Here is a 26844-nt window from a genome sequence, read left to right as displayed (position 1 = left end):
AAGCTGGAGTAGCAATTCTCATATCAGACAAAATAGACTTTAAACCAAAGACTATTACAAGAGACAAAGAAGGACACTACATATGATCAAGGGGTCAACCCAAGAAGAAGATATAACAATTGTAAACATTTATGCACCCAACATAGGAGCACCTCAATACGTAAGGCAAATACTAACAGCCATAAAAGGGGAAATTGACAGTAACACAATCATAGTAGGGGACTTTAACACCCCACTTTCACCAATGGACAGATCATCCAAAATGAAAATAAACAAGGAAACACAAGCTTTAAACAATACATTAAACAAGATGGACTTAATTGATATTTATAGGACATTCCATCCAAAAATAACAGAATACACATTCTTCCAAAGTGCTCATGGAACATTCTCCAGGATAGATAATATCCTGGGTCACAAATCAAGCCTTGGTAAATATAAGGAACCTGAAATCATATCAACTATCTTTTCCAACCACAATGTTATGAGACTAGATATCAATTACAGGAAAAAAATTTGTAAAAAATACAAACACGTGGAGACTAAACAATACACTACTTAATAACCAAGAGACCAGTGAGGAAATCAAAAAATTCTTAGAAACAAATGACAATGAAAACTCAAAGACCTAAAACCTATGGGATGCAGCAAAAGCATTTCTAATAGGGAAGTTTATAGTAATACAATCCTACCTTAAGAAACAGAAACATCTAATATAAACAACCTAACCTACACCTAAAGAAATTAGAGAAAGAAGAAAAAAAAAAACCCCAAAGTTAGCAGAAGGAAAGAAATCATAAAGATCAGATCAGAAATAAATGAAAAAAAAATGAAGGAAATGACAGCCAAGATCAATAAAACTAAAAGCTGGTTCTTTGAGAAGACAAAAAAAATTGATAAACCATTAGCCAGATTCATCAAGAAAAAAAGGAAGACTCAAATCAATAGAATTAGAAATGAAAAAGGAGAAGTAACAAGTGACACTGCAGAAATACAAAGGATCATGAGAGATTACTACAAGCAACTGTATGCCAATAAATGGACAACCTGGAAGAAATGAACAAATTCTTAGAAATGCACAACCTTCTGTGACTGAACCAGGAAGAAATAGGAAATATGAACAGACCAATCACAAGCACTGAAATTAAAACTGTGATTAAAAATCTTCCAACAAACAAAAGCCCAGGACCAGATGGCTTCACAGGCGAATTCTATCAAACATTTAGAGAAGAGCTAACACCTATCCTTCTCAAACTCTTCCAGATTATAGCAGAGGAACACTCCCAAACTCACTCTACAAGGCCACCATCACCCTGATTGGAAAAGCAGACAAAGATGTCACAAAGAAAGAAAACTACAGACCAATATTACTGATGAACACAGATGCAAAAATCCTCAACAAAATACTAGGAAATAGAATCCAGTAGCACATTAAAAGGATCATACACCATGAACAAGTGGGGTTTATCCCAGGAATGCAAGGATTCTTCAATATACGCAAATCAATCAACGTGATACACCATATTAACAAATTGAAGGAGAATACCATATCATCTCAATAGATGCAGAGAAAACTTTCGACAAAATTCAACACCTATTTATGATAAAAACCCTGCAGAAAGTAGGCATAGAGGGAACTTTCCTCAACATAATAAAGGCCATATATGACAAACCCACAGCCAACATTGTCCTCAATGGTGAAAAACTGAAACCATTTCCACTAAGATCAGGAACAAGACAAGGTTGCCCACTCTCACCACTCTTATTCAACATAGTTTTGGAAGTTTTAGCCACAGCAATCAGAGAAGAAAAAGAAATAAAAGGAATCCAAATAGGAAAAGAAGAAGTAAAGTTGTCACTGTTTGCAGTTGACATGATACTATACATAGAGAATCCTAAAGATGCTACCAGAAAACTACTAATCAATGAATTTGGTATAGTAGCAGGATACAAAATTAATGCACAGAAATCTCTGGCATTCCTATACACTAATGAGGAAAAATCTGAAAGTGAAATTAAGAAAACACTCCCATTTACCATTGCAACAAACAGAATAAAATATCTAGGAATAAACCTACCTAAGGAGACAAAAGACCTGTATGCAGAAAATTATAAGACACTGATGAAAGCAATTAAAGATGATACAAATAGATGGAGAGATATACCATGTTCTTGGATTGGAAGAATCAACATTGTGAAAATGACTCTACTACCCAAAGCAATCTACAGATTCAATGCAATCCCTATCAAAGTACCACTGGCATTTTTCACAGAACTACAACAAAAAATTTCACAATTTGTATGGAAACACAAAAGACCCCGAATAGCCAAAGCAATCTTGAGAATGAAAAACGGAGCTGGAGGAATCAGGCTCCCTGACTTCAGACTATACTACAAAGCTACAGTAATCAAGACAGTACGGTATTGGCACAAAAACAGAAAGATAGATCAATGGAACAGGATACAAAGCCTAGAGATAAACCCATGCACATATGGTCACCTTATCTGTGATAAAAGAGGCAGGAATGTACAGTGGAGAAAGGACAGCCTCTTCAATAAGTGGTGCTGGGAAAACAGGACAGGTACATGTAAAAGTATGAGATTAGAACACTCCCTAACACCATACACAAAAATAAGCTCAAAATGGATTAAAGACCTAAATGTAAGGCCAGGCACCATCAAACTCTTAGAGGAAAACATAGGCAGAACATGCTATGACATAAATCACAGCAAGATCCTTTTTGACCCACCTCCTAGAGAAATGGAAATAAAAACAAAAATAAACAAATGGGATTGAATGAAACTTAAAAGCTTTTGCACAGGGCTTCCCTGGTGGCACAGTGGTTGAGGGCTCACCTGCTGATGCAGGGGACGCGGGTTCGTGCCCCGGTCTGGGAGGATCCCAAATGCCTTGGATGGGCTGGGCCCGTGAGCCATGGCTGCTGAGCCTGTGCGTCCAGAGCCTGTGCTCCGCAACGGGAGAGGCCACAGCAGTGAGAGGCCCGCGTACCACAAAAAAAAAAAAAAAAAAAGCTTTTGCACAGCAAAGGAAACCATAAACAAGACCAAAAGAAAACCCTCAGAATGGGAGAAAATATTTGTAAATGAAGCAACTGACAAAGGATTAATCTCCAAAATTTACAAACAGCTCAAACAGCTCAATAACAAAAAAACAAACAATCCAATCCAAAACTGGGCAGAAGACCTAAATAGACATTTCTCCAAAGAAGATATACAGATTGCCAACAAACACATGAAAGAATGCTCAACATCATTAATCATTAGAGAAATGTAAATCAAAACTACAATGAGATATCATCTCAAACCGGTCAGAATGGCCATCATCAAAAAATCTAGACACGATAAATGCTGGAGAAGTTGTGGAGAAAAGGGAACCCTCTTGCACTGTTGGTGGGAATGTGAATTGGTATAGCCACTATGGAGAACAGTATGGAGGTTCCTTAAAAAACTACAAATAGAACTACCATACGACCCAGTAATCCCACTACTGGGCATATACCCTGAGAAAACCATAATTTAAAAAGAGTCATGTACCAAAATGTTCATTGCAGCTCTATTTACAATAGCCAGGAGATGGAAGCAACCTAAGTGTCCATCATCGGATGAATGGATAAAGAAGATGTGGCACATATATACAATGGAATATTACTCAGCCATAAAAAGAAACGAAATTGAGTTATTTGTAGTGAGGTGGATGGACCTAGAGTCTGTCATACAGAGTGAAGTAAGTCAGAAAGAGAGAGACAAATACCATATGCTAACACATATATATGGAACTTAAGAAAAAAAAATGTCATGAAGAACCTAGGGGTAAGACGGGAATAAAGACACAGACCTACTAGAGAATGGACTTGAGGATATGGGGAGGGGAATGGTAAGCTGTGACAAAGTGAGAGAGTGGCATGGACATATATACTCTACCAAACGTAAAATAGATAGCTAGTGGGAAGCAGCCGCATAGCACAGGGAAATTAGTTCGGTGCTTGTGACCACCTGGGGGGGGGAAATGGGGGGGTTGGAGGGAGGGAGACGTAAGAGGGAAGAGATATGGGAACATATGTATATGTATAACTGATTCACTTTGTTATAAAGCAGAAACTATCACACCACTGTAAAGCAATTATATTCCAATAAAGATGTTAAAAAAAAAAAAAGAAACTATAGGACAAACAATCCAACTTCTTTAGCAAATAAACTGGGGGAGGGGGAGGGGGTAACTAAATATGGATCAAAACAGACATAAGAGTCACCTCAGCCAATCACAATATATAGGCATCATATGGATCTTGTTTCAAATTAATCAACTGTATAAGGTTTTGAGAGAACCAGGGAAATTTGAAGACTGAGTATTTAATTACTAATAAAATTGTTATGTGTTATAACAATGACATGTGTTATTGTTTTTTAAAGAGTCCTTAGTTTTTAGAGATGCATGTTGCAATATTCACAGATGAAATGATCTGTTGTGTTTGCTTCAAAATGAATCTATACAGTATTGAGAATGGGAGGGTGTGGAAAGGATGGGAATATATATATGGCTCGAGGTTGGTTATGAGTTGATAACTACTGAAACTGGATGATAGAGTCAGAGACTTTCATTATATCATTCACTCTTTTATGTATACATAAAATTTTCCCCAATAACACACAACCTTTTAAAAGTTAACCAGGAAAAGATTAAGAAATAAACAGAATCTTCCTTCTGTAAAAATGTGTACATTTTATTAAAATTACCTGGGTAGGTCAGATATTTTTCTTCTAAAGGTTTTATTTCCTTTCCTTTAAATAAATTTAAAAATATTTACAGTAGTCCCTCCTTATCTGCAGTTTTGCTTTCCATAGATTCAGTTACCTGAGGTCAACTGAGGTCCAAAAATATTAAATGGAAAATTTCAGAAATAAACAATTTATAAGTTTTAAATTGCGAGTGGTTCTGAGTAGCACGACAAAAATCTCGCTCCATCCTGTCCAGAGTATTCCACCCATTAGTCATTTAGTAGCCACCTGGATTATCAGATCCACTGTCACGGCACCACAGTGCTTGTGTTGAAGTCACCCTCATTTTATAATACTTAATAACGGCCCCACGTGCAAAAGTAGTGATGCTGGCAGTTCATCTATGCCAAAGAGAAGCGTAAGTGCTTCCTTTAAGTGAAAATTTGAAAGTTCTCTATTTAATAAGGAAAGTAAAAAAATTTGTAAGCTGAGGGTACTGAGATCTAAGGTCAGAATGAATCTTCTGTCCGTGAAATTGTGAAGCAGGAAAAAGAAATTCATGCTAGTTTTTCTGTCACACCTCAAACTTCAAAAGTTATGGGCACAGTGCATGGTAAGTGCTTAGTTAAGATGGAAAAGGCAATAAATTTGTATGATAAGATTCTGAGTGAGAGAAACAACATCTTTCATTACAGCATATTGTTATAATTGTTCTATTTTATTTTACTATTAGTCACCGTTGTTAATCCCTTACTGTGCCTAATTTATAAATTAAACTTTATTTTATATATATATATTTAAAAAACATAGTTTATATAGGATTTGGTACTACCCACAATTTCAGTCATCCACTGGGAGTCTTGGAACATAATCCCTGTGGATAAGGGGGTACTGTGTATTAAAATATTATATTTCTTTTTTGTAAAGAAGAAGTAAAAATTGAGCCTGAATCTCTTTATTCATGTAAGCTCTTTTAATGTTTAAAAATAATATGTAATAAAAATAAAAGGCTAGAAAATTATAACTATGGAAAGTACAAAATGAAAAGTAAAAGCTTGTATCTCCCCACTCCTATTCCCAAAAGATAACCAGTGCCGGTAGTTTCTTGTGATTTGTTCCAAAACACAAAAAATGGAGAGGGAGTGGGAACCAGACACAGTACGTGTGTGCACACACGTGTGTATATGTACGACATATATACATAAAGTGCAACAAGAACCATATTGTTCTATATCTTAGTTTTTCACTTAATAATACAGCACATATTAACACATCACTCTACCCCATTTTTAATAGCACACTGTTTCTATAGTACGGATATATTATAATTTATATAACTATTGTATTGATGAATATTTAAAATGTTCCATTTTCTAAATTATTGCAAACAATGCTGCTAGATACCTTCCAAATGCTTTTAAAAATCTAAATTATTTGGTATAACTAAGAGTAAAGAAAGTTCGCCACACAAGAATAAAGTTTTTGTAGGCCCATACACTAAACCAACATGTGTAACAGCCAAAATTTACACTTTTTTAGGAAACCTGCTATTATGATACATAGAAAGAGCTGTGTGATGTGGAAACATTCTGTATGCTTCAGTCTAATATATATGAAATTAGAATAGTATGGTAATCTTATATGCCTTGATATATAGCTATGAGAGTAAAAATGTGTGTGAAGTCTTCTTTTACTACTCAAATTATGATAACAAAATGCTAGATTCAATTATAGATAGTAAGTGACTAAACCTTTAGCCGCACAAGAAATTTTGATACTAATTTCTCAAAGTTGAAAAGTAAATCTGGTAATGATCGGTTGTGTGTGTGGGGGTGTGTGTGTGTGTATTATCTAAGTGAACATCAGTTCAGAAACTGTCTTCTTTTAAAAAAGAAAAAGAGAAATCCACAAAATGTTCTACCTTGACGTTCATCATCCTCCTTTGGTGTTTGTTCCAATAACGTGTCCAAGGCTCGGGCATAATCTTTCATTACCCAGTATGCAAGACTACGTAAGAAAGGATCAGGATGTAATCTTTTGCAATCGAATCCTGAGGCATCCTTTTGGCAACCCAAAATCTTCTGATTTAGGATGGATATATAAGTGGATGAAGTCTCAAAATCAGATTCATATAAACGGGCAATTACCATGGCTAGCTGGATATCTTCCATTTTTTCAAGACATACCTATAAATTTAAATATTAAGAAATACTTATTTAATGATAATTATTTAGAGATATGAAATATCCAACTGATATCCTGAAATTATCCACTATTTATATTCTCACAGTGGAGGGAAGAGGTCCAGAGGTTGAGACAGTGAAGGGTAGTTATATGCTTGCTTGAAAGGAGATTAAGGAATAGCAGGAAGATTAAGAAACTAGAACTTAGTAGCTTCCAGCCTAGAAAGATCATTTATAAAAAATGCATAAAATGAAGTATATCAACACCATCTCAGACTTAGATCAATTCAAATAACATTCATCTTTAAATTAAATACCACTTATGACATCTAAATTTATGTACATCAGTTCCTGTTAATTTCCAAATATATTTCCATATAAACATAATTATTACTATTTTAAAAGAATCTTCTACTTACATAGCAAATAACTTAAGAAATAAAGCCACATACTCTATTCTTACTCTGAGTTTATATTCTAAAGTAGCTACTCCTCTGAGAGTCTGAGGTCATGCAGGCAATATGAGCATCTCTCACTCAATCAACATTTCTCTTCTTTGCCTGAGTATCTTCTAGGATAAGCTTCCCATTTCAAAATTATAAATATTTGTTACTTTAAAAACTCATACATCTGAGATAATTCTGAAAATATGACTAATTCTAAACATAAAGTACTTTCACTTTGTTGGATATTTCCTATTTTTTCTATGATATATCATTTCCAATTATGTTTTTCCTTCACCTGTTTGGATTATTCACTATAATAATAGGTATCCTAAAAGGAATATCTCATAAACAACAGAAATATTTGTAATTATTCTCTTAACCAGCTACCAAGATTGTGTATCAAAAAATGTGAACTTTTATCTCTTCCCATTCACCTTCCAATATCTAAGACTATATTTCAAAACAGTATAAACTGCAATCTCAGTTCCTTATCTATGAATTTCATTTAGACGAAAAAGAACTTAAAATATCTGCCTGTCTACACAAAGTAAGGAGATTGTGACCTATACATACTTAAATAGTTCCGAATCACAAGATGGTCAGGAAAAAGATATTCATAAACCATTTTTCCATACACTTATACTTGAAATACTTATCTTGAAATGCAATATTCTCTATATAAAATTTTTCATTTATGTTTCTACATGTATTTATTTATAATTCCATTATCATTGTGCTACTATTTAAGTTAGTAATCTCTGTAGTTATTCTCTACCCTCTATCCTTACAAACATATGACCAAACATTACAGTCTCCTCCATGATCTTCCCAGGTTTTCAAGCTCTTACAGGTATTTCATAGCATGTTTTCTTAGTTATACCTCAATGGCATCTTTCAATGAACCAGCTAACAAGAAAAAAGCAGCAGATTGTTCAAAGCGTTGTTTTCCAAGTAAAGAGAAAGCGTTTTTCAAAGCGGCTTTACGCCATCTATCTTCATTAAAATTGTGGCTGAAAAATGTTGTCATTTTTTCATCATGCTGTGACCTGGGAACCAGAGCACAAACATCAGTGGTTAAACCAAATTTAAAATAGTTTTAATCCTTTACAGAATATATGAAAATAGAAAATGAAAACCTCAAACATCCATCTAAAAGAAGAACAATAACAACTTTAGTGGTAGGTATTTGTTATTAAGCTTCTCTTTGTTTCTTCTAATAAGGAGAAAACTCAAAATACCTTAAGTATACATGAATAGGAAGCAAGTGCACTCTTTACTTTCCAAAGTGCTTTTATCAACTTATTTTTAACAATATCCCACTCTTTAGGTTAAGTTCAAATGATATTCTATTTGTTTTGCAGATAAAGGAATCAAGGCACAAAAAAGGAAACTGATTTATCTAAGTACTTTCAAAAGCATTATGTTTCTGAGTCACAGCACAATCTTCATTCCATTAAACCATATTAAGTGTTGAGGAAATTTACCTAAACAGACCCCACACTATTGCTTTCTTCTTCATTGAAAGGTAGAATAATGCAGCATCCAAGGCATCATTGTTCCTTTGAAAAGAAGCTTTGGCAACCTAAACAGTCAATAAAAAGTTATACTGAATTAACTAGTTGATAAACAAATTACAACAATTAATGCTTCCCTACTACTTCCATGGATGACACAAACTATGCAGATGGGAAAAGCTGACTCTATTCCACAATCGCCAGTAGCTTATAATACATGCTCCTACAAACAACACTTTGTATACCAGTAATTACAATAAAAATAATAACAGCAACTAGTATTTACTGACTACTTACCATGTACTAGACACCTTTCACTTATCTTACTGAATCACCACGATCCAAGAGGTACTATTATTATCCCCATTTTACACATGAGGCGACTGAGACACAAAGAGGTTAACTGAATTGCCTAAGGTCACACAGTAAGTAAGGGGTGTAAAAGGGATTAGAACCCAGGTAGTAATAAAACTGTCTAAGATAGGAAACAATAAAGAATGCAGAATATTTGATAGGTAAGACCTTTTCTTTTCTTTTTTTTTTTTCTGGCTGTGCTGCACAGCTTGCAGGAAGTTAGTTCCCCAACCAGGGATCGAACCCGGGCCCCCAGCAGTGGAAGCACAGAGTCCTAACCATGGACCGCCAGGGAATTCCCAGTGAGACCTTTTCTTGAAAATCAGACATATTAAATTTCTTAATGTTTTGTAAAAGTTAAAATGCTGACTTCTATGGTATGTATATGTGATTTCACATTTTAAAGCTCTCTCAACTAATACTGATACAGACAACTGTAAATAAATATCAGTTATACTCACGCACATGCATACACACACATTTTGAAAAATACAAAAATTAATGTTTTCGTTTTTTTCTTTAAACATAATTTTCCAGTATTTTTTAAAATTAATTAATTAATTTATTTTTGGCTGTGTTGGGTCTTTGTTTCTGTGCGAGGGCTTTCTCTATTTGTGGCAAGCGGGGGCTGCTCTTCATCATGGTGCGCGGGCCTTTCAATGTCACAGCCTCTCTTATTGCGGGGCACAGGCTCCAGACGCGCAGGCTCAGTAGTTGCGGCTCATGGGCCTAGTTGCTCCGCGGCATGTGGGATCTTCCCAGACCAGGGCTCGAACCCATGTCCCCTGCATTGGCAGGCAGATTCTTAACCACTGCGCCACCAGGGAAGCCCTCCAGTATTTTTCAATCAAATTCTGACAGTTCTGAAGGACTGACACATTCTTTCTGGCATGTAATTAAAATACAGGTGGTTGAAGCTCCATTATTTTGAAGGGCTTTCAAATTTTAGTTCTTAGAAATTCCATGAGAAAAAGCCTTAATGAATATATAATTCCGCTTTGTACCATAACTGATAACCTCCTTTGAGCCATATGACCAAAGTTGCTGAATTTATAAAGAACCAATCAACTCAATGTAAGTTTAAAAATTATTAAGCCAGTAACACTGTTGTACATAATCATACGGTTTTGAATACAGTACCATACAGACCACATATTTCTCAAAGATACTGATATAACCTCTGCAAATAACTAAGTTGAGAGGTATAACGATTAAAAACAATGGATGTTTTATTAATGAACACTGATGGTAGAGCAGGAAGCCACCAAGGCATGGTGAAGAGGGGTAAAGACACCTAAAATCACATCACAAAAATGCTTTTATTCCTCTTCCCCTTTTTCAGTATTTTCTCTGCCTTCAATCATTTAACTTAGTACTTCAATGTTTAATAATTCTTATAAGAATTTTTATTCATCTTCAGCTAATGAGTTTTTGGGCTGGCCAAAAAGTTCCTTTGGTTTTTAAGTAAAAATAAAATACACATTTTTCATTTTCACCAAGAATTTTATTGAACAACGTATTCACTGTTTTGTTCTACTACCTTCTGCCAGTTTTCAAGCAACTTCATAATTCCATCTTCCCAAAACTTTTTATCTTTTTGAGCAAAGAACTGTTCCAGGTGCCTTTTACAGTCTTCCAGGGAATGGAAATATTTTCCATTAAGAGAACTTTGTAAAGACCAAAATACATGGAAATCCGAAGGTGCAATGTCTGATGAATACAGCAGATGAATCAGAATTTCCCAGCCAAGCTCTAACAGTTTTTGCCTGGTCATCAAAGAAACATGTGGTCTTACATTATCCTGATGGAAGATTATGTGCTTTCTGTTGACTAATTCCAGATGCTTTTTGTCAAGTGCTGCTTTCAGTTGGTCTAACTGGGAGCAGTACTTGTTGGGATTAATCGTTTGGTTTTCCAGAAGGAGCTCATCATAGAGGACTCCCTTCCAATCCCGCCATATAAATAACATCACCTTTCTTGGATGAAGACCGGCCTTTGGTGTGGTTGGCGGTGGTTCATTTCGCTTGCCCCATGATCTCTTCCATTCCACATTATTGTACAGTATCCACTTTTCATTACCCATCACAATTTGTTTTAGAAACGGAACGTTTCTGGTACCTTTCAGTAGAGAATCCCATGAGGAAATACGGTCAGGAAGGTTTTTTTCGCTTAACTTACGTGGAACCCAAACATCAAAGCGATTAACATAACCAAGCTGGTGCAAATGATTTTCAATGCTTGATTTGGACATTTTGAGTATGCCGGCTATCTCCCGCGTGGTATAACGTTGACTGTTCTCAGTTAATGTCTTGAGTTGATCCCTATCAACTTCAACTGGTCTACCCGACCGTGGAGCATCATCCAGCTTCTCGAGAAATCTCCAGCACAAAACTTCGCAAACCACTTTTGACATGTTTGATTAGTCACAGCGCCTGCTCCATACACTGCACAAATCTTCTTTTGCGTTTCAGTTGTGTTTTTACGTTTCTTGAAATAATAAAGCATAATATGCCGAAAGTGTTGCTTTTTTCCTTCTATCTTCAATATTAAAATGGCTACACAAAAATTCACCAATTCTGATAAGCGTTTTTTAAATCCGTGCTGATAATGACAGCTGTCACAATACAATCTAAAAATTTGTTTCGAATGAAGTTGAAGACAACTAAGTGCTACTAGAGCCATCCTACAGAAAAAAACGAATGAACCTTTTGGCCAACCCAATATAACATATATTTCAAGGGAAAAAATTTTACATTTCCTTTTGATTTAATTTTAAGAGATAAATTACTTGTGGAAATAAATCATACGTATATATGAGAAATACTCAATTATAATGACACAACACACTGATGACAAGAAACTGAAGAGACTTTGTAGAACATTTCAGATAAAATATGTCCTCCTCTTTTTCCATTGCTTTGGGATATGAAAAAAATTTAATGGGGACTTCCTGGTGGTCCAGTGGTTAGGACTCGAGTGGTGCTTTCACTGCCGAGGGCAAAGGTTCAATCCCCGGTCTGGGAACTATCTTAAGATCCCACAAGCCATGTGGCGTGGCCAAAAAAAAAAAAAAGTTAACGTAGATATTGTGTAATTTATATGCTATAACAATTAATTTCCCTGTACATCAGAAACTACATCTCTTGGTTGGTATGAGAACAAATTCCTTCTTACATCTGCCTATTTTGAGAAGAGAAATACTTACATATTATTGGCAGCCTTACATGTAGCAGGAAAATGACACTTTTACACTTACATTTCAAACTGTGATGTGAGGACCATGAACACCAGAATCACAGGATGCTAATTCAGATGAAGATGCCACAGCCCTACCACCTCCAACCCACTAAATGAAAACTTCTGAGAGTGGAAGTGAGGGATGTATGTTTCAAACAAGTTTGCCAGGTGATTCTTCAAACACTAAAATTTAGAAACTACTACTGTAGAGGAATAAATTCCTCTTGGGGGAAATGAATTCATACTCCACAAATGTAGTATCATTAATCGTACTTCCGAGAATTTCAATGGACTCCTAAAAGTAAACAAAACAATGACAATCCCACTCTCCTAATCACGACAGAGTAGAAAGGGCACAGACTAAATCTAACACTTTTAAATGATGGGAGTTTGGGCTGGTTACCCAACCTCTCTGAGTCGTAGTTCTACCAGGTGGAAAATCGAGATGGTAACATACAGCTGACGAGAAGATTATATGAAATAATTTATGAAAAGCAACTAGAACCAAACCTGGTACACAAAAGGTGCTCAATAATGGTTAGTTTCTGCAACACTGAAAGAATTTTCAGCTTCTACTAAAAATTTTTTAACAATTTTATTTTCTACTAGAAAACTGATTCCAAAAACCCATTTTAAAATTTATAGCATGAGGGGACTTCCCTGTTGGCGCAGTGGTTAAGAATTCGCCTGCCAATGCAGGGGACACAGGTTCAATCCCTTGTCCAGGAAAATCCCACATGCCGCAGAGCAACTAAGCCCATGCGCCACAACTACTGAGCCCACGTGCCACAACTACTGAAGCCCTAGCGCCTAGAGCCCGTGCTCTGCAACAAGAGAAGCCGCTACAATGAGAAGCCCACGCACCGCAACAAAGAGTAGCCCTTGCATGCCGCAGCTGGAGAAAGCCCGCACACAGCAACAAAGACCCAACGTAGCAAAAACAAAATTAATTAAATAAGTTAAAAAAGAAATTTATAGTATGTGTCATTTGCTGCCATAGATATATTCTTCAAGTGCACACAAATCAAAAATTTTTGAATAGTATTTTAAAAGTGCACAGGAAGTTTGGTATTTATTAACCTAGCCATGCAGAGAATCTTTTATATAAAAAGAATGATTTGGGACTTCCCTGGCGGTCCAGAGGTTAAGACTCCACGTTTCTGTGCTTCCACTGCAGGGGGTGTGGGTTCCATCCTGGTTGGGGAACTAAGATCCCGCAAGCCATGCAGTGCAGCATGCATAAATGAATGAATGAATGAATGAAGAGAACTTTTTTTCTATGTAATGTATGTAACTGACATACAGTTTGTATTTTCTTAAACTAGGATGCACCTCAACTGATAGCAGAAAATATCTGTTCCATAAATATTATATACTTAGTATATATGGCAAAAGACAATTGATATACTGCTTGGACATTTTATAAAGGTCAAATTTTAGTTTTAAAGGTCCAAAAATTTTTATTTAAGAAGTTCTCAAGATCTCAAGATGTACATACTAATCCCTCACCACAGGTTTTCTGGAAGATAATATCTTTTATGCTTTAAGAAAAGACTTAACTTCAAAATCCAATGAAGTAAAGTTACCTTTTCAATGCATCTTCGAAGAGTGTTAATATTCCTCACCCACCAACCTATTCCCATAGCTCTTAACTCAGACCACTGAGGGTCCCCTCTCTGAATTGCCGGAATCATATTAATCAGCTCTTCCTCAGCCTCAGAATGAAAAGCCCAGGCAAAATGGCAAGTAGACACACCTAAATTAGAAATACAAAATAATAAGTTTCAGAACTATACCAAAACAAAAACAGAACCAATTTTTTACATAATCATGTATTTATTCATTCTGGAGAGAATTTTCATGCTGAAAAAAAGTATCAAAAGATTTCATCATTCAGGATTTTATAGTATAAGCTTCTACATACGAGATCACTGACAGGATACACAAAACCAAAATCTTTCTGAAACGTATTCGCTGCAAGAATAGAGACACTAAAACTTAATTGCTGGAAAGAAAGATATTTGAATATCAAGCCGTTCATATGTACGTACACACACCAAACTGATCAAGAGTAAAAGCTCTGGTCAAGTCAAAATATGTTGGTCCATGTACGTGGATGTTGTTTCACAGTGCCACTTGCTTGCAGACCATATCCTTCAGTACTGGATATGGAAAACTGCCCCATTCATCCCTCGGGCCAAGGAGTTACATATCACTTCAAAGCAAGCTTTAAACTTGATGAGAGTTCTGGGGAAGAACAGTCAAGAGGCACATTCCTCTGTCTTTGGTGCCTCAGTTAAAAAGAGTTTAAAGCGGCCTAATTACTGATGGCATATGGCAAACACTTTTATGCCCTGGTAAAAGACTGACAGGGATCTAGGCTGTATTTAGAGGCAACAAATACGGTTTAGTGACACCCTCAGTGAGTCTGTCAACAGTTGAACAACTGATAACACTTTACTCCACTTAGAGCAGGTGAAGAAGAAACATGAGAGAAGTGAACCAAGGAGTGATGTTAGATAGTGGGAATGCCACTGGGAAGAACCCCAAGGATCCCAGGAAAGAAGCCAGGTTAGTCGAATCAGCCATCTATTAGAATCCCTTTGGAAACAAAGAAATGCCGGAGGTCAATGACAGTCTGATAGCCACATTACAACACAGGACTCCCAATGCTGTAAGGCTATCAATATTACCACATATAATTTTTTTCATTAACAACTACTATGTAGATTTTCCATATAGTTTAAAGCTTTTCTAACAATGACTGCTTCCCAACAGTTCCTTTGGAAATTATTAAAAAAACTATTAGGACCATTTTAAATAATAATCTTAAGTCTTTTAAATTCCTCATTGCTAACATTTATATACTGTGTTTGAAATCATATCACAAAATCAATGCAACAAGCCTTAACTGTCACTATAAATTTAGGGGGAAAATGGACAAAACTTAAAAACATCAACTTGTATTTTTTCAGAACCTAAAAAGCAGATTAATTCTCTATTTAAATCTGTCTGATTCAAGAAATAATCACTGAATGAAATAACTATAAAAAAACTAACACTTTGCTTTAGGAATTGCTATTATAAGGCAATGCAAAATGCACACTTTTGCTGATATAAAAATTTTAATATTAAGTAACAATATAAAGTATATTCTATACCCTTAAATGAAATTTGGTTGATGACATTTTTGGTATGACTAAAAGGAAACAAAAATATACACAGACATGTCAGAGGAATTTGGTTCAGAAAGAAGATGAAGAGATCAGTAACTCTATTTGGAAATCTAACTACTAGAAGTGTAAAAAGGTATTAGGAAGAAAAAACAAGGGGCACCAGCAGGCACTTATTTTTATTTGCCTACCAATGGCAGGCTATTCTTTGCAATATATCTCTGTTCTTCTTAGCTTGTCTACTAGCTACTTAAGTTTTTCCCCGGACCATCACCTACAATAGCAGTCACTTTTCTCATCTCCAATGTTTTAACTGTATCAAAGGGAAAATGGAATTTGACAAAGCTTTAGAAATTTGAGGTGTTTTAGGTCTCCCTAGGCAATATACACAATTGTCATTAAGTGATTCAGTACCATATGACCATCATTTAAAACTAAAATTTTAAAACTAAAATTTGAGATACCACTTTTTAAACCTATTCCAAATGCCATAGATTGTTTTAAATGATAATATCAAGTGTTGCAATAAGTTGAGTTTTGGCATCATCAAATACTGGTTCTGGGACTGTAAATGAGCATGGTCTTTCTGAAAGTCACAATATTTATCAAGAGTTAAGAATTTTCAGGGGAGAGGGGGAAGATGGCCGAAGAGTAAGATGTGGAGATCACACGTGGAACAACTCCTACAGAACACCCACTGAACGCTGGCAGAAGACCTCAGACCTCCCAAAAGGCAAGAAACTCCCCACGTACCTGGGTAGGGGAAAAGAAAAAAGAATAAACAGAGACAAAAGAATAGTGACAGGACCTGCACCAGGGGAAGAGAGCTGTGAAGAAGGAAAGGTTTCCACACACTAGGAAGCCCCTTCCTGGGCGAAGACTGCGGGTGGCGGAGGGGGAAGCTTCGGAGCCACGGAGGAGAGCAGAGCAACAGGGGCGCGGAGGGCAAAGCGGAGAGATTCCCGCACAGAGGATCGGTGCCAACCAGCACTCACCAGCCCCAGAGGCTTGTCTGCTCACCCGCCGGGAAGGGCGGGGGCAGGGAGATAAGGCTCGGGCTTTGGTCAGAGCACAGGGAGAGGACTGGGGGCGTGAACACAGCCTGAAGGGGTTAGTGCACCATGGCTAGCCGGGAGGGAGTCCGGGGAAAAGTCTGGACCTGACGAAGAAGCAAGAGACTTTTTCTTCCCTCTTTGTTTCCTGGTGCGCGAGGAGAGGGGGTTAAGAGCGCTGCGTAAAGGAGCTCCAAAGACAGGCGCGAGACACGGCTATCAGCATGGACCCCAGAGACGGGCCTGAGAAGCTAAGGCCGCTGCAGCCGCCACCAAGAAGCCTGTGTGCGAGCACAGGTCACTATCCACACCTCCCCTCCCAGAGCCTGTGCAGCCCGCCACTGCCAGGGTCCCGTGATCCAGGGACAACTTCCCCGGGAGAACGGATGGCGCGCCTCAGGCTGGTGCAATGTCATGCTGGCCTCTGCAACCGCAGGCTCGCCCTGCACTCCGTGCCCCTGCCTCAGTGAGCCAGAGCCCCCGAATCAGCTGCTCCTTTAACCCCGTCCTGTCTGAGAGAAGAACAGACACCCTCCGGTGACCTACACACAGAGGCGGGGCCAAATCCAAAACTTAACCTCGGAGCTCTGTGAACAAAGAAGAGAAAGGGAAATTTCTCCCAGCAGCCTCAGGAGCAGTGGATTAAATCACCACAATCAAGGTGATGTACCCTGCATCGGTGGAATACCTGAATAGACAACAAATCATCCCAAATTGAGGAGGTGGACTTTGAGAGCAAAATATATTATTTTTTCCCCTTTTCCTCTTTTTGTGAATGTGTATGTGTATGCTTCTGTGTGAGACTGTGTGTCTGTATAGCTTTGCTTTCACCATTTGTCCTAGAGTTCTGTCCATCCATTTTTGTTTGTTCTTTTGTTTTTTTACTTAAAAAAATTTTTTTCCTTAATAATTATTTTTTATTTTAATAACTAGTTTATTTTATCTTTATTTTTTCTTCCTTCCTTCCTTTCTTTCTCTTCCTTTCTTCCTCCCTCCCTCCCTCCCTCCCTCTCCCTCCCTCCCTTCCTTCCTCTCTCTCTCTCTCTCTCTCTCTTTCTTTCTACTTTTCTCCATTTTATTCTGAGCCGTGTGGATGAAAGGCTCTTGGTGCTGCAGCCAGGAGTCACTGCTGTGCCTCTGATGTGGGAGAGCCAACTTCAGGACACTGGTCCACAAGAGACCTCCCAGCTCCACATAATACAAAAAGGTGCAAAAACGACCAGCAAGCTACAGTGCAGGACATCCTATGCCAAACAACTAGCAAGACAGGAACACAACCCCATCCATTAGCAGAGTGGCTGCCTAAAATCATAATAAGGCCACAGACACCCCCAAACACACCACCAGACGTGGACCTGCCCACCAGAAAGACAAGATCCAGCCTCATCCACCAGAACACAGGCACTAGTTCTCTCCACCAGGAAACCTAAACAACCCACTGAACCAACCTTAGCCACTGGGGACAGACACCAAAAACAACGGGAACTACAAACCTGCAGCCTGCGAAAAGGAGACCCCAAACACAGTAACATAAGCAAAATGAGAAGACAGAAAAACACAGCAGATGAAGGAGCAAGATAAAAACCCACCAGACCTAACAAATGAAGAAGAAATAGCAGTCTACCTGAAAAAGAATTCAGAATAATGACAGTAAAGATGATCCAAAATATTGGAAATAGAATAGAGAAAATGCAAGAAACATTTAACAAGGACCAAGAAGAACTAAAGAGGAAACAGGTAACGATGAACAACACAATAAATGAAATTAAAAATACTCTAGAAGGGATCAATAGCAGAATAACTGAGGCAGAAGAACGGATAAGTGACCTGGAAGATAAAATAGTGGAAATAACTACTGCAGAGCACAATAAAGAAAAAAGAATGAAAAGAACTGAGGACAGTCTCAGAGACCTCTGGGACAACATTAAACGCACCAACATTCGAATTATAGGGGTCCCAGAAGAAGAAGAGAAAAAGAAAGGCACTGAGAAAATATTTGAAGAGATTATAATTGAAAACTTCCCTAATATGGCAAAGGAAATAGTTAATCAAGTCCAGGAAGCACAGAGAGTCCCATACAGGATAAATCCAAGGAGAAACACAAGACACATATTAATCAAACTATCAAAAATTAAATACAAAGAAAACGTATTAAAAGCAGCAAGGGAAAAACAACAAATAACACACAAGGGAAACCCCATAAGGTTAACAGCTGATCTTTCAGCAGAAATTCTGCAAGCCAGAAGGGAGTGGCAGGACATATGTAAAGTGATGAAGGAGAAAAACCTACAACCAAGATTACTCTACCCAGCAAGGATCTCATTCAGATTTGATGGAGAAATTAAAATCTTTACTGACAAGGAAAACCTGAGAGAGTTCAGCACCACCAAACCAGCTTTACAACAAATGCTAAAGGAACTTCTCTAGGCAAGCAACACAAGAGAAGGAAAAGACCTACAATAACAAACCCAAAACAATTAAAAAAATGGGAATAGGAACATATATATCGATAATTACCTTAAATGTAAATGGATTAAATGCTCCCACCAAAAGACACAGACTGGTTGAATGCATACAAAAAGAAGACCCATATATATGCTGTCTACAAGACACCCACTTCAGATCTAGGGACACATACAGACTGAAAGTGAGGGGATGGAAAAAGATATTCCATGTAAATGGAAATCAAAAGAAAGCTGGAGTAGCAATTCTCATATCAGACAAAATAGACTTTAAAATAAAGACTATTACAAGAGACAAAGAAGGACACTACATAATGATCAAGGGATCGATCCAAGAAGAAGATATAACAATTGTAAATATTTATGCACCCAACATACGAGCACCTCAATACATAAGGCAAATACTAACAGCCACAAAAGGGGAAATCGATAGTAACACATTCATAGTAGGGGACTTTAACAGCCCACTTTCAACAATGGACAGATCATCCAAAAAGAAAATAAATAAGGAAACACAGGCTTTAAATGATACGTTAACCAAGATGGACTTAATTGATATTTATAGGACATTCCATCCAAAAACAACAGAATACACATTTTTCTCAAGTGCTCATGGAACATTCTCCACGATAGATTATATCTTCGGTCACAAATCAAGCCTTGGTAAATTTAAGAAAACTGAAATTGTATCAAGTATCTTTTCCAACCACAACGCTATGAGACTAGATATCAATTATAAGAAAAGATCTGTAAAAAATACAAATACATGGAGGCTAAACAATACACTACTTAATAACGAAGTGATCACTGAAGAAATCAAGGAGGAAATCAAAAAATACCTAGAAACAAATGACAATGGAGACACGACGACCCAAAATCAATGGGATGCAGCAAAAGCAGTTCTAAGAGGGAAGTTTATAGCAATACAATCCAATCTTAAGAAACAGGAAACACCTCGAATAAACAACCTAACCTTGCACCTAAAGTAATTAGAGAAAGAAGAACAAAAAAACCCCAAAGTTAGCAGAAGGAAAGAAATCATAAAGATCAGATCAGACATAAATGAAAAAAAATGAAGGAAATGACAGCCAAGATCAATAAAACTACAAGATGGTTCTTTGAGAACATAAACGAAATTGATAAACCATTAGCCAGATTCATCAAGAAAAAAAGGGAGAAGACTCAAATCAATAGAATTACAAATGAAGGAGAAGTAACAACTGACACTGCAGAAATACAAAAGATGATGAGAGATTACTACAAGCAACTCTATGCCAATAAAATGGACAACCTGGAAGAAATGAACAAATTTTTAGAAATGCACAAGCTGCCAAGACTGAATCAGGAAGAAATAGAAAATATGAACAGACCAATCACAAGCACTGAAATTAAAACTGTGATTAAAAATCTTCCAACAAACAAAAGCCCAGGACCAAATGGCTTCACAGGGGAATTCTATCAAACATTTAGAGAAGAGCTAACACCTATCCTTCTCAAACTCTTCCAAAACACAGCAGAAAGAGGAACACTCAAAACAGTCTACGAGGCCAACATCACCCTGATACCAAAACCAGACAAAGAAAGAAAACTACAGGCCAATATCACTGAAGAAAATAGATGCAAATATCCTCAACAAAATACTAGCAAACAGAATCCAACAACACATTAAAAGGATCATACACCATGATCAAGTGGGGTTTATTCAAGGTATGCAAGGATTCTTCAATATATGCAAATCCATCAGTGTGATACACCATATTAACAAACTGAAGGAGAAAAACCATATGATCATCTCAATAGATGTAGAGAAAGCTTTCGACAAAATTCAACACCTATTTATGATAAAAACCCTGCAGAAAGTAGGCATAGAGGGAACTTTCCTCAACATAATAAAGGCCATATATGACAAACCCACAGCCAACATTGTCCTCAATGGTGAAAAACTGAAACCATTTCCACTAAGATCAGGAACAAGACAAGGTTGCCCACTCTCACCACTCTTATTCAACATAGTTTTGGAAGTTTTAGCCACAGCAATCAGAGAAGAAAAGGAAATAAAAGGAATCCAAATCGGAAAAGAAGAAGTAAAGCTGTCACCGTTTGCAGTTGACATGATACTATACATAGAGAATCCTAAAGATGCTACCAGAAAACTACTAGAGCTAATCAATGAATTTGGTAAAGTAGCAGGATACAAATTTAATCCACAGAAATCTCTGGCATTCCTATACACTAATGATGAAAAATCTGAAAGGGAAATTAAGGAAACACTTCCATTTACCACTGCAACAAAAAGAATAAAATATCTAGGAATAAACCTACCTAAGGAGACAAAAGACCTGTATGCAGAAAATTATAAGACACTGATGAAAGCAATTAAAGATGATACAAATAGATGGAGAGATATACCATGTTCTTGGATTGGAAGAATCAACATTGTGAAAATGACTCTACTACCCAAAGCAATCTACAGATTCAATGCAATCCCTATCAAAGTACCACTGGCATTTTTCACAGAACTACAACAAAAAATTTCACAATTTGTATGGAAACACAAAAGACCCCGAATAGCCAAAGCAATCTTGAGAATGAAAAACGGAGCTGGAGGAATCAGGCATCCTGACTTCAGACTATACCACAAAGCTACAGTAATCAAGACAGTACGGTATTGGCACAAAAACAGAAAGATAGATCAATGGAACAGGATACAAAGCCCAGAGATAAACCCACGCACATATGGTCACCTTATCTTTGATAAAGGAGGCAGGAATGTACAGTGGAGAAAGGACAGCCTCTTCAATAAGTGGTGCTGGGAAAACTGGACAGGTACATGTAAAAGTATGAGATTAGAACACTCCCTAACACCATATACAAAAATAAGCTCAAAATGGATTAAAGACCTAAATGTAAGGCCAGACACCATCAAACTCTTAGAGGAAAATATAGGCAGAACACTCTATGACATAAATCACAGCAAGATCCTTTTTGACCCACCTTCTAGAGAAATGGAAATAAAAACAAAAATAAACAAATGGGATCGAATGAAACTTAAAAGCTTTGGCACAGGACTTCCCTGGTGGCACAGCGGTTGAGGGTCCACCTGCCGATGCAGGGGACACGGGTTCATGCCCCGGTCTGGGAGAATCCCAAATGCCGTGCACAGGCTGGGCCCGTGAGCCATGGCTGCTAAGCCTGTGTGTCCGGAGCCTGTGCTCCGCAACAGGAGAGGCCACAGCAGTGAGAGGCCCGCGTACTGCAAAAAAAAAAAAGCTATTGCACAGCAAAGGAAACCATAAACAAGACCAAAAGAAAACCCTCAGAATGGGAGAAAATATTTGCAAATGAAGCAACTGACAAAGGATTAATCTCCAAAATTTACAAGCAGCTCATGCAGCTTAATAACAAAAAAACAAACAACCCAATCCAAACATGGGCAGAAGACCTAAATAGACATTTCTCCAAAGAAGATATACAGATTGCCAACAAACACATGAAAGAATGCTCAACATCATTAATCATTAGAGAAATGCAAATCAAAACTACAATGAGATCTCATCTCACACCGGTCAGAATGGCCATCATCAAAAAATCTAGAAACAATAAATGCTGGAGAGGGTGTGGAGAAAAGGGAACCCTCTTGCACTGTTGGTGGGAATGTGAATTGGTACAGCCACTATGGAGAACAGTATGGAGGTTCCTTAAAAAACTACAAATAGGACTACCATATGACCCAGCAATCCCAGTACTGGGCATATACCCTGAGAACACCATAATTCAATAAGAGTCATGTACTGAATGAAAATGTTCATTGCAGCTCTATTTACAATAGCCAGGACATGGAAGAAACCTAAGTGTCCATCATCGGATGAATGGATAAAGTTGTGGCACATATATACAATGGAATATTACTCAGCCATAAAAAGAAACGAAATTGAGTTATTTGTAGTGAGGTGGATGGACCTAGAGTCTGTCATACAGAGTGAAGTAAGTCAGAAAGAGAAAGACAAATACCGTATGCTAACAGATATATATGGAATCTAAGGGGAAAAAAATGTCATGAAGAACCTAGGGGCAAGATGGGAATAAAGACACAGACCTACTAGAGAATGGACTTGAGGATATGGGGAGGGGGAAGGGTAAGCTGTGACAAAGTGAGAGAGTGTCATGGACATATATACACTACCAAACATAAAATAGATAGCTAGTGGGAAGCAGCCGCATAGCATAGGGAGATCAGCTAGGTGGTTTGTGACCACCTAGAGGGGTGGGATAGGGAAGGTGGGAGGGAGGGAGACGCAAGAGGGAAGAGATATGGGAACATATGTATATGTATCTGATTCACTTTGTTATAAAGCAGAAAGTAACACACCATTGTAAAGCAACAATACTCCAATAAAGATGTTTAAAAAAAAAGAATTTTCAAGCCCTTTGATTCAGTAATTTCACTACTAGAAAACAAACATGAGGAAGTAATCAGATATATACATAAATATTTATATGTAAGGTTATAAGGTCACTCATTAACAGTGATAATTCAAATAGAAAAAAAACAGCTAAATTTGTATTTTTAGAAAAAAATAAAAGACTATATAGATGAATTATAGTTTAAAAACACGACAGAATATGACATATGTTTGTAATCATATTTTCAAAGAACATTTACTGAGGGTAAAGGGTAAGTACTGTGGGTAAGAGTAACAAGCTATAAAGTCTGGTATTCCAGGTCCTACAATACTAAAGCATATTTTATGGGGCTGTATCCAGGATGCTGGTTTCAAAAGGAACACAGCCCACTGCACTGGAATTCTCTATTAACAAATAGCCCTGTATCTTGGCAGGTCACTTTAAACTCTATAGTTTTGATTTTTTAATCTATTAAGTTAGGGGGCTGATATAAACCTATACATCGCAAATCAGGGTATGTGGCAGTGTGCTAGAAGTACACAAATCTACTGGATTACTGTACGGCAGATATTCATGAAACATCAGCTTTACTTGTAAGTAAATAACTTAGAACATAATGCTTATATTAAAATAAACACAAATAATAATGCATAGGACAAAATTTACATAATTTTTAAAGAAAAGGTATCAGGCGTCATAGAAATTCAGGGCCACTTTAGGTTACAACCTCAGGCATACCAGTTTACTTAAACTACTATGACTTTAGTGACTGAAGTCTGAGAAACTGAGACAGATGAGCAAAAGTCACAGAATACAGCTGAAAAATAACAGAAAAAAGGTAAGTGGGTACCTTATTTTCCTGTGACAGGAAGATCTTAAGGCTGGTGATAGGTATGCATATGTTGATTTACTAATGCTCAGACACAAATATGAATATACTAACCACTTCAGTACGAAATAAAAGTTGCACGAAGGTTCAAACAATACCTTGATGAAGCAGCTGTACTCGGTATAAAGGAGGCAGCGATGTCAAAAGGCAAGTGTGCAAGCGCATAGCTAGTAAGTACCGCAAACCACACTCATCTAATGTGTCTCTTCCTGCAAAGAGGAAATATGTTTAAGGAAAAAGGAATGCAACAAATCACAAACCAGTAAAAAGTTAGAAAATAAACATTAAATTCAATAATTTACACAAAAAATATATATTTTTTTGAGTGTATTCCTTTCTGAACACTTCAGTATCTTTATTTATACAGCTTTACAAAAAGCATATGTATATATTAAAACTGCCAAATGAAAAATAATTGGGAAAAATATAAGTACCTATTAGTACAGGTAATAATAGTACTTAGAGCTACTCATAATAAATGAAAAGGAAAGAAATCTTGAAATCCAATAAAAAATAGATTAGCTATAGTAAGTTAGGTATAATTTTTTAAAATATTTCCTGTGCAAATTCAGATGAGATTTAAAAACAGGAATTACATAATAAAGTAAAATTATTTATTATATGATTAAATAGGTAATATTTTCTAGGTTGGTTAGCTCCAATGAAATACAGAAGATTCATTATTCAAAGATTTCAAATTTGACTCCCCAGGCTACTGTTACCAAGTTAAGGCTGAACTCTAACCTTGATTCCACAAATTTACTCTTAGTCAAAAGTTGAGCAGAGGTATCAAAGCATGGCAAGTTTACTCAAAATTATAGCCACTGTTGGATAAAAGAAACAGAAAAATACTAACAGTGCCTAGCCTGGTAACTGCCACTTAGGAAGTACTCAAGAGTATTGAATCAAATATTTTCTTGAAGAAAATAAAACGTTTTAAATTGTCAAAGTTCCACCTCTACTTCCCATCAGCTATATTTGTTCATCCACTCACTCATGTATTCATTCACAAAGTAAGCATCCGCTACATTGGAGGCACAGTTAAGGTACTGGGGGTTTGGCAGGGATAAGGCAAAGTCCCCACTCTCAGGGTGCTTACATCTTAGGAGACAGAGACAAACAATGAAGAGGTAATGTGTCTAGTGGAAATTAATGCTATTGAGAGAAATAAAGCAGGACTGAGAGAAAGGGAGTGCTGGGGTAAGAGGGTTCTATTTGATATGAGGCCAGGGAAGAACATTCCAATAAGATGACATTTCAGCAGAAATCTGAGGAGGTAAGGGAATGAGGCACACCTAAATCTGGAAGACAAGTATTCTATGCAGAGGAAACAATATGCGCGAAGACTCTGAGACAGGAATGGGCCTAGTGTGTTTGTGGGACAGCAAGGAAGACAATGCAGTAGAATGGAAGTGAGCACAGATCACAAAGAGCCTTGTAGATCACTGAAGCATTTGGCTTTTTGTTCTAAAGTGAGATGGGAAGCCACAGTGTTTGTTGAGCAGAGAAGAGATTTAATGTGATTTTGTTTTAAAATAATCACTAGTTCCTATGCGAAGAGCAGACTGGGGTAACAAGAACGAAACAGTTTAGTAGGAGACTTTGTCAATAATTAGGCAGGATGTGACGTGACTTGGACCAGAGTGGTAACAGGAGAGGTGATGAGAAATGACTGGAGTCTCCATACAGTAGAACTAATAGCATTCGCCAATGGACTGGATTAGGGCGGGAGAGAAAGCAAGAGTCAGGAATACCTCTAAATTGTCTTACTTGAACAAATGGAAGGATTCATTTACTTAGAATCCATTCACTGAGATGGCAACTATTTAATCTCTGAGCTTCGGTTTGCTACCTGTGAAATGGAGACATTCATTCCTGCCTTATCTACCTAATGAAAACCCACTGTGACCAGGAGGAACCATTTTTATATTGCCTAACTAAGGATACAGTTCTGTATCCGAAAATTTAAACTATGTTTCATGGATTATGATGTATCTATTTTCTGAATGTCTCAAGTAAAAACTCTTAACATATATTAAGTTTGCAACAAAGGCTTAAGGCTGTTCTGGGGAGAATCTTGCTCAACTGCACACAACCTCATAATGATTCAAATTTTTTTTAATTAATATGGTTAGAAAATAACTCATAGGCAAAATCCTCTAGAGGTCACTAGTTATTTTAATCTACAGAAAACCTTGGAGATATATTATAAAGACATAAACCTATACGAAGAGATATATTCCAGGTAGCTTTGAGGAACAGTCTTTTTCCCTCACACTTGGAAATCTCGTGAAATAATTAAAAGAGTATAGGATTGGAGGCAACGATTTACCCACATCTGAACCCCAGTTCTGCCATTTACTACCTATGTGACCTTATGTGTCACTTAATCT

The 26844-nt window shown here is 37.0% G+C and overlaps 1 protein-coding gene across 3 annotated transcripts in view; it reads right to left on the bottom strand.

The window, feature by feature from the left end:
* DMXL2 (Dmx like 2) overlaps nt 1-26844 on the bottom strand; it is a 161536-nt gene that overhangs the window by 34119 nt on the left and 100573 nt on the right. For all 3 annotated transcript variants that reach the window (XM_030850330.3, XM_060294262.2, XM_060294261.2), the window contains exons 19-23: nt 24550-24660; nt 14058-14227; nt 8851-8948; nt 8247-8412; nt 6659-6923 (exon numbers count right to left, since the gene is read on the bottom strand). In XM_030850330.3, coding sequence (XP_030706190.1) covers nt 6659-6923; nt 8247-8412; nt 8851-8948; nt 14058-14227; nt 24550-24660 — 810 coding nt within the window. The remainder of the gene's footprint in view (nt 1-6658; nt 6924-8246; nt 8413-8850; nt 8949-14057; nt 14228-24549; nt 24661-26844) is intronic.

The sequence above is a fragment of the Globicephala melas genome, chromosome 2 (assembly GCF_963455315.2).
Source record: "Globicephala melas chromosome 2, mGloMel1.2, whole genome shotgun sequence".
Lineage (NCBI taxonomy): Eukaryota > Metazoa > Chordata > Mammalia > Artiodactyla > Delphinidae > Globicephala > Globicephala melas.
The sequence above is the reverse complement of the archived record's forward strand: the minus strand, read 5'-3'. Positions and strand labels throughout refer to the sequence as shown.